The sequence below is a fragment of the Ursus maritimus genome, unplaced genomic scaffold (genome assembly GCF_017311325.1).
Source record: "Ursus maritimus isolate PB19 unplaced genomic scaffold, ASM1731132v1 scaffold_2, whole genome shotgun sequence".
NCBI classification, from domain to species: Eukaryota; Metazoa; Chordata; class Mammalia; order Carnivora; family Ursidae; genus Ursus; species Ursus maritimus.
This window is the reverse complement of record NW_024424452.1, coordinates 70,915,587-70,931,431: the sequence shown is the minus strand read 5'-3', so window position 1 is coordinate 70,931,431 and position 15,845 is coordinate 70,915,587. Positions and strand designations below refer to the sequence as shown.

The window sequence follows — 15,845 nt, the reverse complement described above, 5'->3', positions numbered from 1 at the left end:
GCGACACCCCCCCCCCCCCCAGTTATTTGTTTTGTTTCATGAAACAAATCAGGGCTTTGAGAGGCCCTAAGTAGATGTTCTTTCTTTTAAAAATGGGTCAGTGATTGTCTTTTGCTGAGTGTTCCTTGCCGAGCCTCAGAGACATGAGCCCAGACAGAGCAGACGTCGTGGGGACACTGCTCAGGGGACGCTGGTAACGCTCATCTCTTCTCTCCGCAGTATGATTTTAGCTTTGATAAACGACTGAAGCTGGAGGAGCCGCGGGGCGCAGTCCGGGAGCCAGAGACGGCCGAACGCATCCTTAGAACCGTGACCATAGCAGTATATTTTTCCCTCTTTGAACAAAAAAAAAAAAATATTTTTGCTGTATTTTTACCATATAAAGTATTTAAAAAACACGAATTGAGTTTTGTAGATTTCTGGTTCTCAACTTTAGCCCGAACCCTGACATGTTTCTCTCATCGTCTGTGTGTTGAAGGTCGTTATTCGTACGTAGCAACGGGAGCGTCACATGCCAGAGAATCCGAGGACACACATCAGAGGGAAAGCCTCCTAGACGCGCTGCTGTGAAGGCCGAGTGTAGAGCAGCGCTGTTAGTCTGGGCAGAGGAAGAGAGAAATAACCCCTCTTATGGCAGCTTTGTACGGTTAATTCAGTGTAAAGATTTGTGGGACTGTCAGCTAAAGGTCTTTTCACAGGAATGTTAATAGAAAATGACATTTCAAAAAATATATCTTTTTTTGCAGAAATCTGTGAAACCCTATAAGCCATTTGCCCAGGTACAATGTAATTCCTGCTTCTAGAAAGGAAAATAAATCAAAAAAGCAAAATTTTATCAAGAATTTTCATTTAAAGCCACTGCCTCCAGAATCACCCTCAAACCCATAGGACCCACTGGCTCTTGCAGGTCTCGCTCTTGTATTCCGGTCTCTCAAGATACGTTGCTTAGTGGGTTTGGAGGGTGATTTGGTAGAAGACGCTCATCAGACCAGAGCAGGAATAGCCAGTCATCCAGTGGCCGTGGAGCCCGTCACTGCTCTGCTTCTGTTCCACCGCGCTGTCGTCCACTCTGCGACTTGGGAGACGTGGGACAGGCTGTCTCATGGACGTGGCACTCCCCAGCCAAACTCGGTTCCCTGGAGCTGGGTCTGCTCTTGCTGTGGGCGTGAGTGTTGACCTCTTGGGCTCTGTTTGCCGGGTGACGTGACCTGGCCGTTCGTTCTCAGTCCTACTGGGCGCCCTGATGTTGCCATCTGAAGTGCTGGCCTCTAGGCCAAACACAGCTGTTTCATGGTGGAGTCCAGGGCAATTACCCACGTCGGGGCAGAAGTGGCAGCTAAACCAGGTGTGGGGTCATCAAGACATCAGATGCTGTGTGTCCTTTCGGTCTGGGACTCGGTCCGGCCTGGGCAGAAGCCCAGAGGCTACTAAGCCTGAGTCCCTGGATAGAAGGGCCCCTGTTTGGAGCGGCCCAGCCGCCGCAGAACGGGGACTTGCAGGTGAGGGAAACTGAGGCTGTCAGCCTCCTGGGCCTCCCAAGTCCCTCCTGGATTATTGGTATAGCTGACGCCAGGAGCGAAGCAGCTGTCACATGGAAGTGACTGAGGGGGACCTTCCCTACCTTTTCCTTTGGAGGCACTTTCCCACATTTTTAAAAAAACCCCAAAAGCAAACTGATCTCTCACCTGGCTTTCTCCCTGCTCTCCACTGCCCACAATGACCTGCTGAAGCTTTTAAAGCCACGAAGCCGGGGCAGGGACTTCACTGCTGAGAGCCGAGAGACAGGTCACTTCAAGCAGCTGAAGGTGGTGGAGGGTTTGCTCTTCCCCCGCGAGTCTTCCTTAAGTGAGCGCGAAGCCGTGTACTTGGCGAGCCCGGGCCGTCAGCCCCTTCTGACACACTGTGGCTGAAGAGGAACAAAGCCCCCGATCTTGAATTGCCCACCTGGATCAAAGCCAGGAGAGGGGGCGACTAGTGTTTTTTCTCGGGGCACCTCTACAAATGATAAAAAGAGGAGAGAAGCGCAGACTTTGAGAGCTGGGGTTAAGGTGCTAGGGATTTGTGTGCTGTGCTTCCCCTTGAGGGGAGCCCTGTGGAGACCTTCCAGAGCCTTGTGTCTCACTGCCGCTTAGAAGGAAGGGAGGCTGGAGGTGGGCTCAGAATCTGTGCGGGCAGGACCCAGCGCCCACGGGATGCTCCTGCCTGTGACTCTGTGCCTGTGTCGCATCCTGTCCCTTCGTCCTGGTCCTCGCTGAGCGTTGAGGAAGCCAGACCTGGGACGCGGCGCGCTCCTTCGAGCCCGGCAGCCCCTCCGGCAGCTCTTCTGCCTCGCGGCCGACAAGGCAGCGGGAGCCCGAACCCGCTTCCTCTCACTCGGCCGCTCTCTGCTGCTGAGAGCTGAGGATGCTCCCCCGAGGGCCTGACTCCGCCCGGCAGCCACCCTGTCCTCTGCGAGATCAGCCGTTTGTGGGCACCTGACCCCGTGCCTTGTGCACAGAGGCCGAGCGGCTGCTGGAGGAACAAGGGGGTCTGAGCGTGTGGTTCCACGGCCCTTCCAGCAAGAAGTCCGTCTGGGAAGGAAGGAAGACACGATGGAGCGACAGGATCCAGGCCCCCTTTGTGCTCGAGACGGTCCCACTGGAACGGGCTGAGGCCTGTGGGGCCAGGATCGGAGACCACCGCACTGGCTGCCGTCACGACGGAAACCAGAGTCGTGCTGGTGACAAGCGGCAGGTGTCGGGCGGATTCGTGGCCAGCGGGAGCAGGGAGGCTGAAGCACCGTGAGCACCGTCAGAGGCCGGTGGCCTTGGAGGCAGAGGCGCTTGCATGCCGCATGGCCTCCTCTGGCTTCCGGAGAGTTCGTCAGCGAGGCCTTGTGCTTTTCAGCTGAGCTGTTTGTGAGAGTTCTAGGAGTCCGTAGTCAACGTGGTTTGCACATCTTGGGTCCTGAAGTAGCTGAGTTCCCAAACAAGGGTCATTCCCACTGAAGGGTTAGTGCCGTGAACCGCGGGTATCACATTAGACGTTAGAGTGTCGCTGTCGTGGGGTCATTCACAGGGTACTCAGGCCTGCGTCGGGCTCTTTCAAGTCCTCGGGAAGAGCTGCTTTTGTGTTCGGTTGCTGCTCAGGAGGCTGGGTGGGCACGACTGGCTTCCCTGGGGACCTGTGACCCAGCAGTCCCGTCATCTGCTCCAGGTCCCACCGAACGCTGGCACGTCGTCAGAACGTCCACTTAGCAAGCAAGGTCCTGTTCCCATCGGGGCCCCTGTGTGCACGTGACCGTGATGGGACAGAGGGCACAGGCGGAGTCTGCATGACACAGAAAGGCGCCTCCCTTCTGTGGTTGGTCAGGGGACCCGACCTCGTCACCCTGTCTGCTGCTCTGGGGACCACGTGCTTTTGGGTGAGGGGCTGGCACTTGAGCGGGAGGGAGCTTGAGTCCTTCCTTTGTTTTTACAGCTCAGTTCACAGAAATCGATAATCTCTCGAGGATGTGACGTGGAATCAAGTCGGATGAGGAATGACTCTCCTTTGAGGGCTGATCTCACCGCTTACTTGAACCATGGCCCATTTCACAGATGGCAGGTACGACCTGTGCAGAGCTGTACCCAGCGGCTCGACGAGAAGGGACACGTCCTCTCCATCAGGCAGAGGCCCGGGGGCACGGCCGGTCCTCGTGTGGCTCCATGGAGACAGTAACGGGACTCATGGATGTTGCTTGGTCATTTCGTATCTTACTAGCTACGTTCTGGGTTTATCCCTAATCTGCCCCGACATTGACATCGTTACACCTGCAATGTTGTCGTATTTTCGTTCGTATCTCTGCTAGATAAGGCTTCTTACAACACACGACCATGGTACCAGCAGCATCACTGTGCGTAAAGCAGTCATTCCTTAGGACGAAGCAGGCGGGTGGTACTGACACGGCTCCCCCCGGCCCTGCGGTTGGTTCGTCTGCCCTGGGATCCAGACAAGGCATGTCCTTTTCATCTGGTTAATGTCCCTGCATCTGCTGGGCTCCCTCTGGTTTCTTGCAATTTGTTGCAGAAACCAGTTCATGTGACATGGCCGTCAGGTCATTTATTGTGCGGAAGCTCCAATATTCTGGATTTTGCCGACCACATCGTCTGTACTGACTTTGCAGTCGGTCTTCAAAACTCGTTTGTCGATTTATGGCACATCCTCCGTGGCCACAGAGCCGAGCGTCCGGTACCGTTCCTGCTGCTGTAGACGCGGGCCCCCAGCTTTCGTAGGTGGAGGAACTTGTCCGGAGCTTCGCGTCCAGTGAGGATTCAGAGTCAGGCCTGAGACTCCAAAACCACGATTTGAACCACTGGCTCTCTAAATTCACAAAACGATTTGAAGATACTCAAATTTATTGTGGGGACTTTCACAAGTCTGTTTGATTGATTACTTTGATTATGTGGAGAAAAGTCTCGATAAATTTCCAAAGCGTCATTTTCTTCTCTGACCTATGACATTAACTAGGATCAGTAGAGTGGGCCCTTCACCGATCTTGGACAAGCGTGATCAGTTTTTAATAGAGGTGAGCGGCCATCTGGAACCCAGGGAAGTTTGCGGTCGTGGTCAGACACGCTCAGAGGTGCCCAGTTGGAGTCCCGGCACCCTCCAACCAGTGAGTTTATTTCAGCCTCCTTCCCTCCGTTGTAAAGCAGGAGTCGGGGTGTCTGCCCCACGCAGCTGCCTGAGAACGAAGGGGCCCCTCTGCAGTGACCGGCCCATGGCAAGCACCCGGGACCCCGAAGCCAACCCCTGGTGCTCATCACGCTCCCCCACAGCCAGACACGTGTGCGCTGTGCTTGGTCCCTCCTGATGCCTCCTCGATCCTGCTTTTAACTCCTGGTCTCCTTGCCGAGGAGTAGAGCACAGTCCTGTGGCCCAAAACCCACCAGAAGGGGATGCCTGGGTGGCTCAGTCGGTGAAGCGTCTGCCTCCAGCTCAGGTCATGATCCCGGGGTCCTGGGATTGAGCCCCGCATGGGGCTCCCTGCTCAGCAGGGAGTCTGCTTCTCCCTCTGCCTCTGCCCATACCCCCCCCCCCAGTTCATGCTCTCTCTCTCAAGTAAATAATTTTAAAAAAAGGCCTTGAGTTTTAAGTTTCTCTGGAAAAAAAATTCAAGACGTCATGAAATGATGTAACCAAAAATCATCCACTTTTAAGTGGAAGGAACTGAGTTGTGTTTTAAAATATAGCTCTTGGGGCACCCGGGTGGTTCAGTGGTTAAGCATCTAACTCTTGATTTTGGCTCAGGTCATGATCTCAGGGTCGTGAGATTGAGGCTCCCCCCCCCCCCGCTGGGGGTCGGGCTCCATGCTCAGCATGGAGTCTGCTTGAGATTCTCTCCCCTCCCTCTGCCCCTACCCCTACCGCAAATACAGCTCCCGACTCTGGGATTTGTTAAGGTCGGGGAGTTCTGTATCCCTGGTCCTGGGGTCTGGCAGGAGAGCTTGATGTAGACGCAGAGTCTTGTGTGTCCAAGTCTGCAGAGTAGAGCCGTATTTAAAGAAAACAAGAGCAAAACCTCCTACCTGTTCCTCAGGTCGCCACAGACTCCCCCCAACTGCCCGCCCCACGCCGACCCTTCCCAGGGGACCGTCCTTCGGAGGACTCTGCTCCTAGCAGGAAGCCTCCTAAAGCTCACTTCTGCAGGAACTCTCCCCAACGGGACAACGATCTTCTTTCTCCTTTCTCATGAACACAAATGTGCTGTGGGTTTGTACACACTCAGTGCTTTCTCCAAGATCCTTTTCGTTTTGTTTTCAATAAGCAGGTTCCATGCCCAGTGCAGAGCCCAACACGGGAATTGAACTCACAACCCTGAGATCTGGAGTTGGACGCTTAACCCGCTGAGCCACCCGGGTGGCCCTCTCCGAGGAGATCTTTGAATAACCATACAATGGGGCACCTGGGTGGCTCAGTCAGTGAAGCGTCTGCTAAGTGTCTGCTCAGGTCATGATCTCAGGGTCCTGGGATTGAGCCCCACAGCAGGCTCTGCTCAGCAGGGAGCCTGCTTCTCCCTCTGCCCCTCGCCCCTGCTTGTGCTCTCCCAAATAAATAAATAAAATCTTAAAAAAATAACTATATAATTATTCATTAGGAAATAAACTCTAATTTCAAACTGATATTTTCTGTACTAATCAACATATGCAATTCCTAATGCATAATTTCAGATACAGTAATATTTTTGAAGAAAATGGGGCAGGCACATGATTCCTTTAAAATGCAAGCTCCTGGGGCACCAGGGGGGCTCAGTTGGTCGAGCATCTGACTCTTGATTTCAGCTCAGGTGGTGATCTCGGGGTTGTGAGATCGAGCCCTGAGCCAGGCTCTGTGCTCAGCGGGAGTCTTCTTGAGATTCTCTCCCTCTGCCTCGACCACTGTGCTCTCTCTCCCTCTCTGAATAAATAATTCTTTAAAATATAAATAAAATGCAAGTGTTCCCTAAATTTTTCTAAACTAATCCATGATTGCACAACTGCCCTTTTTTTATGGTTTGAAATTTTTTAGTAATCTCTACACCCAACGTGGGGCTTGAACCCTCGACCCCGAGGTTGAGTCACACGTTCCACTGACTGAGCCAGTCGGGCGCCCCTGGCACAACCGCCCTTTATTTATTTATTCATTTGACAGAGAGACAGCCAGCGAGAGGGAACACAAGCAGGGGGAGTGGGAGAGGAAGAAGCAGGCTCCCAGCGGAGGAGCCTGACGTGGGGCTCGATCCCAGAACGCAGGGATCACGCCCTGAGCCAAAGGCAGACGCTTAACGACTGAGCCACCCAGGTGCTCCACAACCGCCCTTTAAAAAAGACATCCCAACACATGGGGGGGCGCTTCCTTTGATCCCAACTGAAAAACGCCAGGCAGGTATGTGGAGTTGGATTCAGCCGTCAGCTGTGCGAGGCTGGAAGCGGTTCCACCAAGCGCTCAGGCGAACGGACACGAGATCAGCACAACGTCTTACTCATTCTGTTTATTGGATTGAAGGGGATACAAACGATTGGTAAGTGCGACGCACGGACATGGAAAAGGTGTACTAAAAAAAAAATGCCAGTAAAGCAAATCAAAGTTAATGTAGTTTCAATTGAACAAAATTTTAAAGACGTTGAAATACTACACATTTATAAAATAAAAGTTAACAGGGTGTTTTGTAAATAATTAGAACAAGTGAAAATAAATATCGGAGACCTGAAGTTTTTATGCTTTAATGAAATAATAAAGCAAAGAAGTTTAAACTACTAAATATAATCTGAGAGGCAGTTAAAAAAAACAAAACAAAAAACAAAAAACAGAACCCCCCCAAATTTAAAAACACAATCCTTTGAAACACTGAATCCGTCCATAGCGAATAGTTATTACAGACCAAGAGCTCTAAGTGTTAGCTAGTTCCACCACAATGCCATGGAAACCGCGACATTTAGGTCTCTTGAGATCAGCACGTAAGTTCTTCTCTCGATCTCTCCAGCTTGGTTTCTAAGTACAAACATGCTTCTGTGGATCTAACCCCTCCACACACACACACACACACACACACACACACACACACACCCCTTTCAAGGAGCCAATGACATTTTTTTCCGTGCTTAGAAATGTTACGATTCGGTTTTAGCACATTGACCCTGATAATGAAAATGCTTGAGTTAAAGATGGGGACACATCTCAATCTTATAAAAATAGACCAGTATTAACCAGACCCTAAACTCAGAGAGGGCACTTCACACGTACACAAAACTAGGAAAATTGACAAGAACCCAGAAAGCGGTTTCTAGGACTTTTTATGAATTAAGTACTCTCTCCCCACACAGTCAACACACACATTTTTATACTATCAGTTTTCATTCAATCCGGCCTATCTGGATTAAGTAGACAGGGGATGGGTTTTTATAGTTTTTGTTTCTGCAACTATAGGGCAGCTACTAGAACAATAGCTTAACAACACTGAACATTTCCATGAAGTTCACCCTGTTTTTAAAAAGTGTCTAAGTGTAAATTAATGCAAATTCGCCTCTTCTTTCAAAGTTAGCCATTTACAGGAAGTCAGATATCGTTCTGAAAATGCAAGCAGTATTTTGGAGAATAAGGCCAAAAGAGAGCTGCTGAAGCCTAAATGAGAGACTAACGTAAAATTAAATCAGGATGTTTACGCATTTTAGAGATGGGACACCAAGGACATTAAGAAAAAGGTCTTCTTTCCTCCCCATTCAAAAGCAGCCATTCTTCTGCTGTCAAAGAAACTGACACAGAGAGCTCCCTTTCAAGAGATGTGCAGTCTATTTACCACTGAGCAGAGGTGATAGGGTCAGTTCGTGTGCAGGAAACAACAGCCTAAAAAAGAAAATTTCAAGACGGGGAGGGGTGGGAAAGAAGGGTTTTCTATTAATGTCACAGAACGCCGTTCTGGAGGGAGAACATGCCTAAGAACAGAAAACACCCTATTTCTATGGGTGTTGAGTGCAGATGAAAATCTGGCCAAAATTGGGATTTTTTTTTTTTCCTTTTCAACTAGCAGGCTCCTTTAATCAGCTCGTTCGTATTTAAAGCTAGGCAATCCCTGTCTGTTCTCCCACCCACTAAAATGGGCCCACCTGTCGGGACGCTTGCAAATCTTGCAAAGCTGTTCAGACTACTTACCTGGTTTTAATACAACACGTTTGCCTTGCCTAGAAGAGTAGCAGAAATGAAGCCGGGACAAACACTAATGACACGAAGCCCAGAAGGAAAGCTGTGCTGTCGCCCCCCGCCCGTACCTGGCCCCCCACCCCAGCTCCTCACCCCCCCTCCCCCCGCCGCCCCCACCAGTCCTGATCCTCAAGTCCGACGCTGTACTATCCAGAACCGATTGTTCGGAGGAAAAAGACATTTAATTTCATACTTGCTCCAGCCCTTAATCAATGAACGACAACATTTTTAAGCGCACGGAAATGAGCCTACTAACCTGATTTTTGGAGCCCAAATTCTCCACTCTATGTGCAAAAAGTATTGGTACTTTTCAATTTATGCATCTGTTAGTATCTCGTGCTGGCTTGCCAGTGTCCTCACTCTCGAGCCTACAGACTACGGCACTGTCGGAGGCTGTCAGGTTATAGCTACGGGTCAGCCCGTCCTAGGTCTCCTCTCGGTGACCTCGCCTTGCACAGTCCCCGCGTGGCCCACGTGTACCAGACGGTCGCCGCCGCTGGGGCAGCTGCCGCCTCGCCGGCCCGGAGCGCGCCCCCTAGCGGCTACGCAGACCTCCGCACGCTTGTTACTCTGCCCTAGTGGTGTTCCTTGTAAACGCACCTCACCTCTGTGCCACTTCCTAAAAAAATTATTTTACAGTGTTTTTAATGGAAAAACTCCGATCTGGGGCTGGCTGGGTGATGCCCGGGACAGACCGTGGGCCCGGCCGGCCCTGACCGGGCACGAATCTCAGACAGTGTCACCGGCCGACCCGCGCCCGCGGCAGCTTCTCCGCCCGCCGTTCCTGCGGACGCTTCTGTAGAGCCGGGGGTGTGTTAACGGCTTCGGGGTTTAGTGAACCACTGAAAACACGAAGGGGTTTAACTGCACTGAGGTAAAGAGAAGTTGCCACTTAATTATATACAGTTACCAATGAAGACTTTTATTCAAGCTCAAAGTAAAAAGTAATTTGAGTTAAGAAAAATGAAGTAGCAGATAAACTGTAACATATAGTTATTGTAACTCAGAAGTATCAAAACAGGAATTCTCGATTCTCTAAGTGGTGGTCTCTGCAAAATGGAGCTTAAAGAAATCTTTTACATACCAATTTGATAAAATAATCTGCTGACCACGGTCTGTCACTTTCTCTATGAGCTTTTGAGAGAATCCACTATTTTAAGGCCAATTGTGTTTGTCTTTCTTCTCCCCTCCCTGACTTTCCCCGCTTCTCCCTGCGGCCCGCCCTGCCCCGCGGCCTCGGGACCATTCCCGACACCTAAGCCTCTCCCCGCTCTGCGTCCTGAGGGCGCCCACTCACTGCGGTGACACACTGCAGGCTTGGCTGGGCCCCAAAGGGGACTTAGTACAAGCCCTTTTCTTCACCAGCATCTTATCTCGGGGGTTCGCCCTCTCCTCCTCCCTGCGTAACAGCTGCGGTCCCCTCAGAGCCTCTACTGAGAAGGGGAGGGAGTCTCGAAGGAGACGAAGTCGGAGGCGTTCAGCTGTTACCGGGTTTAAAAGCACAATGTGAACATCAGGCTTTTGGCTTATTTTAAACGTGAAATTCTCAAGATTAAAAGTGCTTTTCCGCGAAGGAGACCTTTCCTTGAACTAAAGGGGCAGGGAGGCAAGGACACCTGCAGCACCAGTATAGTATGAGGTTCAGGATGGCAATACCCGGAAAACCGAGGAGCATTCTACAAATTTATGTATCTCTGCAGGTCAGGATATCAAGGGCCATGAAGATAAACCACTATGAGGTTTTAAACCCAGTTTTGGTCTGGAACCTACTGAACTCTTGTGACAAGCTCAGGTGGACTAGGAACTGCCCCAGCGGTGACGCCTCCTCACCACTCTCCTGCGGGACCGCCCAAGCTGGGAACAACTTGGAACGCGCTTTGCCGCAAACCTAAGCTGACTACTAACTCTCCTGGCGGTAGAGACTGAAAATTCTCTTTCTGAATCTTGAATTTCTTCAACATCAGGTACTGATGTTCCTTCAGGAATAAAACAAAAGGGGGGAAACCTTCACGGTATGACTCTGGATTTCCTGTGCAAGATCCTTCCACTGTTTCTGGGCAAGTCTCACGTGGGATTCCAGAAGAGCGTCAGTTATACTGCGTATCTAAATCAGAGAGGAAACTTTTTGAAGCTGGTTTAGATTCCAAATGTATACAAATGAAGTCACTTTAATCCTATAAATACTTCTTAATTTATTTTTAAAAAATTGTGCTGTTAACCCTTTTACGGGGCAACAAGCTATGTGAAAAGTACAAAACTTTTTGTCAAATGTAATATTGAGAGTGCTTTTGACATAGTTCACTGGTTTATCATCTGGATCAGTATATACTGCGCAACGGGCAAGGCTAGAATCCATGAACCAAGCTGCAAAGATCTCAAGCTAAATAAGGTGGAAAGATTTTGGAGAAACAAAAGAAGGAAATTCTTTCCTATCCAATGTATACTCTTCAGACTAATGCACTCCTTCTATCAAGCCTTCTAAACTGTTAAATAAAGTTTTCCAAACAAGCATTTAAACTTCATTACACAGAAGAGCAACAAGAATGGTATCCCACCAGACAAAAGGCAGGAGGGAAAAAAATATATATACTGAGTTCAGTGGGTAAGCCTGAATGTAGCACAGTTCTTCACAACCGATGGGGGGATAATTCAACATGGTGTCCAACAACGTTCTAACGACGTGCTTCATCTCAACTGGTTACTATGAAGCAAGGTGTAAATGTTTGGCCCCAATCGGGCTTCAGAAATGGTTCTTTTTTCATGACGAGCATGTCTGTCCAGCTATCAATCATGTTTGTTTGCACCAAATCCCAAGCCATTAAAATACGACTAATTTTAAGTTAAACAGAAGTCGTCTGCTCCACATTCGCCATCAACTATCCATGCTACTGCATTCCTCTGAATGAAGACAGGATGAAATGTGTTTCGGGGCCGGGGGCGGGGGGGGGAGAAGAGGGGAGGGGAAGAAAAAAGTCATCAGTTAGAAAGTTTTAGTATCAGCATCATGACATTACAAACCGTACTACCACTGAAAAACAATCGCACCACAGCAAGGTCTTGGCATTTCCACTATGATCTTCAGAACAATGTGCCCGTATTGTGTCTTAGCCTGTATATTACAGTCTAAATTCACTACTCTGAGTATTGGTGAACCCAAGTGAATAATCAAATTAGAATCTCCTACTTTAAAAATGAAGCTTGAAAGTAGTTCTGTGGAACAGAAAATCTTTATGAATAGATGACAAAAGGAAAGAGGAACGAACGACCGGGCAGTCCAAGACAGGCGGGCACCTGTGACCGCATGCTTCGTTCGCCCAGCCCCAAATTCTGTGCCACCTTCCCAATCTCTGTTTTGGGGAAGGGGTCAACGAGCCTCCGGGATACAGTCAGTGGCTACTGCAGGCATCTTCACAGGGTGTACAACCAGCTTGTCACCCGTGAGCGGTCATACACAAAAGCTAGCACCCAGCCCTCAGCACCCCACTGGTCTACTTTCAGTCTCCATGGCCCTGCCCATGTGGGACATTTCACATAAATGGGGTCGCACTAAGTGGCCTTCCATGTCGGGAGGCTTGCACTTGGCGTATTGTTTTGGGATTCATCAACGTTGCAGCGTGTCTGCTTGACCAACCTCTTCCCCTTTATACATTCCTCGAAATGACACAACAGGGAACTCTACTGTTAGAATAAAAGGGCAGCAAATTCCTTTTTGAAATGGAGTCAAATATTTTTGTTTAAATGACTGAGAGTAGCTTAGGGTGTCATGATTTCTGAATGTCACCTTCTTTAGCCTCATCTGTATTTTTCAAAATTTCTATTCCAAACAGGTATTAATTAGTAAAAAAATAAAAAAAATTAAAAAAAAATTCACGTGGGGGGAAAAGAACCCAGAAAACACCTATGTAAAAGGCATATAGCCAAGTATCTCAGTTTCAGGAAAGCTGTTTTCCCGTTTTAGGTATAAATGAACATCTTTCTGGGGCTGCACCTACGTTGCCAAAACACAAGGCAGAGTTGCCGCGCTGGAGCTGGACCAGATCTAACAAGGGCGCCAAGGTCTGGCTCACCCACCACGGTGTGTGTCCACATCGACTCGACCCACCGAACAGCGGGGCAGCTTTTGCTTCACGGCCGTCGAGGCATAAGCTGAGAAGTAGGTCTAGAGCATATCCGCTTACGGGCACATCTGTTGCTATCTACCTAATAGTTTCCCGCGTCTTCAAATCGAATATGCTTCCTTGAAGAAGTAATTTCCAAAGGACTAATAACATCAGAGAAACGCATGTAGTCAGAGTGACGCAGCTGTAAAGCCTCCATCCTCGAGAGCGGGCCCTGAAGCCTAAGGAGGACCACAATTGGAGGCAAAGGGTCTCAGTCCCAGTGGATCTCCCAGAGGAACAACGGCTCGTCCCGCGGTGACGCAGACGCAGAAAGGCCCTTCGGGCTCTGAACGACTGAGCAGCGGTTCGCAAATTCTTCACCCACGTCCTCTTCATGCTCTGTACTGTCACCCGACCGCGGCTGCTCGTCTTTCTCGCTAAAACGTCTAGGTGGGACAGGCGGTGAACAAAACTCTCTTCACCTGTTTCCTTCTAACCAAACCGAGTATTTCACTTGCTCCGTTTGAAAGAAGAACAGTACGTCCTTTACATAAAATTTCTCATCGTGTCTTCCCTTCACCACCGATATCTTGCTCAACTGAGCCATGTCCTCACGGGAAAACCCTTCAGACTCAGGGCTGCGACTCCAGCTTCTCCCCCACGGAAATGAGGGTGGACCCGCCTCTCACAGGGCTGTGGCGATGGTGTGCAAGATGGCCCAGCGCGCCGCCTGGCCCGAGGCGAAGGACAGTTCGGAGTGTCCTCTCCCCGTCACACCTGGTGCCCTGGGGCCAGGGGGCCACATGGTGTTACGGGTGCTTATGTTTAAGAGCAAATCGTTCTGAAGTTGTTCAAATTATTTAATAGCTAGTTCTCATGGGTGTGAAAGTATAAAATGCTTCCTGCATCATGGAGCGAGATTTTCAGGATTTGCTGAGCTGAAAACACTAAACAGCTACGCGGCTGCAAATGAGGTGGCAAGTTCCTGTTCCAAGTCTTCCCCAATGTCACCACCACACGCGCGCATACACACACACATGCCCAACATACGCATGCGCACACATGTACCAGACACACACACCACAGACACACCACACATGCACCACGTACATACACACACCCACAGCACATGTGCGCACACATACACGCACGCACACACCTGTATCTCAGGTTACTTAAACTCCTTCTGTGGAGAGAGGATACAATCTCTAAACGAGGGAGGAAATAAATTCTATCCCACACTTAAAAGTACTGCAACTTCACAACAGGCTGGGCCAGGCTTCACCCGGAGGAAACGCAGGGATGGTGTGCGGTGGTGTTACCTTCAATATTCTGGTGGTCTATAAAAGGTGCTGGTCCCCATATTCTAACAGTGCCATCGTCTGAGGCGCTGGCCATCATGGATGGGATCTGTGGGTTCCAGCTCACACAGTTCACTGTACGCGTGTGCCCTGTCAGCTCCGCGATTGGCAGTTCGCTACGTTTGTGCCAGATGTAAACCTTGTGATCTGAATAAAGAGGAATTCAGAGAAAAATCAGGGAGTTGATCTACTTCAACAAAACTAAGTGATCTGAAATTTATCATTCACCACACGCAGAACATAGGATTTGATTATTAGAACTTAACAGAACATGAATAGTTTAATAAATTACCTTACGACAAAAGCCGTTTTAACAAAACATACACTTCCCCTGTTAAAGATGACGGATTAGCTCTCAGGTCATCACAAAGTCTGTGATATTCTTTAATACCCGAGAAACGGATCACAGTCAAGCTGTCTCCATGTAAACAAACGTAGAACAGAGACGATAACGCTCTGGAAATGGGCGGTGACAGCAGCCCAATGCGTCCACATCCGACAGCAACAGCGGAGACAATACAGCTAAACCTCGGCTGAGTGTCCCGCGTCCTAGGTTCCGGATACTTCACCTGACCGATTTACCATTTGCCCCACCACGGCAAGGTGGGCACTGCGCTTCTGCCCTTCCCGGGGAGGGGGCCCGAAGCGCTCCGACGCGGTACAGAGCCTGCGCTCCGGAGTCGACTACCCGCCTCACGCTGCCCTCCACCACCGACCGGCCCCGTCACTGTGGACACATCACCCACGCCCGGCGATTCTTCATCTGTCTGCGAGGACCGGACTTCCCTCATCAGGGCGGGAGGGTAAAATGAGTTTGTGTATGGAAGAGTCTGAGAAGCGCCCGGCACAGAGGGCACGCGTTACCGTGAAGAGGAACTTGGTTTCAGGTGACGGTTCTTAAACAGAAGGCAAATCCTGCGTGGGGGACAGAAGTGCTCTACCCGAAGACGTGTGGCCACTAGTGGCCGGCGCGGGAGCTCCCGGTGCACGCGCTTCCCACCGAGCCGCCCGCGGTGTGCCGACGAGTAGCTCATTTGTGGTAAAAGAACACGTCCTGCTTTCAAAACGCCTAACGTGGAGATGAAAGGCTGGGACTCCCTCGGAGCACTGTGTGTGTGTATGGGACGCAAAAGCTAAGACTGAGTTATACCCTCCTAGAAGGTGTATGTGGTTCATTTTCCTTGCATAAAATCAAATAAGCAAAGAAAGAGAAAAAAAAAAAAACCCAGAGAGACAAACAGCAGATGAGCTATGCTTCCCCTTGAACTGAGGAAGTTCAGAAAGAAAGTCACAGTGAAGTGGGAATGTGCTGGATGCCCGCCTGCCGCCGAGGGGAGATGCTTCGGGAGCACACACCCAAGGAGGGCGTCTGCCAGAGAGGCAGCAAGCCCCAGGACTTGAAGGGGTCAGGGTCAGAGCCACAGGCTTGCTGACCGAGGTCTGCTGGCCGCTGCGGTGCAGGGAACCCACGGCTTGTGCGACGGTAAAAAAATAAGGCAGGTTTCCATACATTGCCAGAGCAGTGGAAAAGCTTGAGTAATGGCACAACTTTTTTGGGAAAACATTTCCTAATTGCGCTAATCTATATTGGCATTCATGTATTTGGGGGTGTGGAAGGTTCTTAGAATATATTCCTTGCAGATAAATGACAAATGGATTAATGTGGTCATTTTGGGACAAATGGATA

At 50.0% G+C, this 15,845-nt stretch overlaps 2 protein-coding genes across 5 annotated transcripts in view; one reads left to right on the top strand and one right to left on the bottom strand.

Moving 5' to 3' along the window:
- Positions 1 to 398, top strand: part of CNIH4 (cornichon family AMPA receptor auxiliary protein 4) — a 16,553-nt gene extending 16,155 nt beyond the window's left edge. For both annotated transcript variants that reach the window (XM_040636137.1, XM_040636136.1), the window contains one exon: positions 220 to 398. In XM_040636137.1, the coding sequence (XP_040492071.1) occupies positions 220 to 247 (28 nt within the window). In that variant the 3' untranslated portion in view covers positions 248 to 398. The remainder of the gene's footprint in view (positions 1 to 219) is intronic.
- A 6,197-nt stretch (positions 399 to 6,595) lies between these two features.
- The window catches only part of WDR26 (WD repeat domain 26), a 41,630-nt gene continuing 32,380 nt past the window's right edge, over positions 6,596 to 15,845 (bottom strand). For 2 of the 3 annotated variants that reach the window (XM_040636132.1, XM_008697428.2), the window contains exons 13-14: positions 14,120 to 14,305; positions 8,864 to 11,595 (exon numbers count right to left, since the gene is read on the bottom strand). In XM_040636132.1, coding sequence (XP_040492066.1) covers positions 11,570 to 11,595; positions 14,120 to 14,305 — 212 coding nt within the window. In that variant the 3' untranslated portion in view covers positions 8,864 to 11,569. Of the gene's footprint in view, positions 6,988 to 8,863; positions 11,596 to 14,119; positions 14,306 to 15,845 lie in introns of those variants that run through there. The other variant, XM_040636131.1, reaches the window with a different exon arrangement.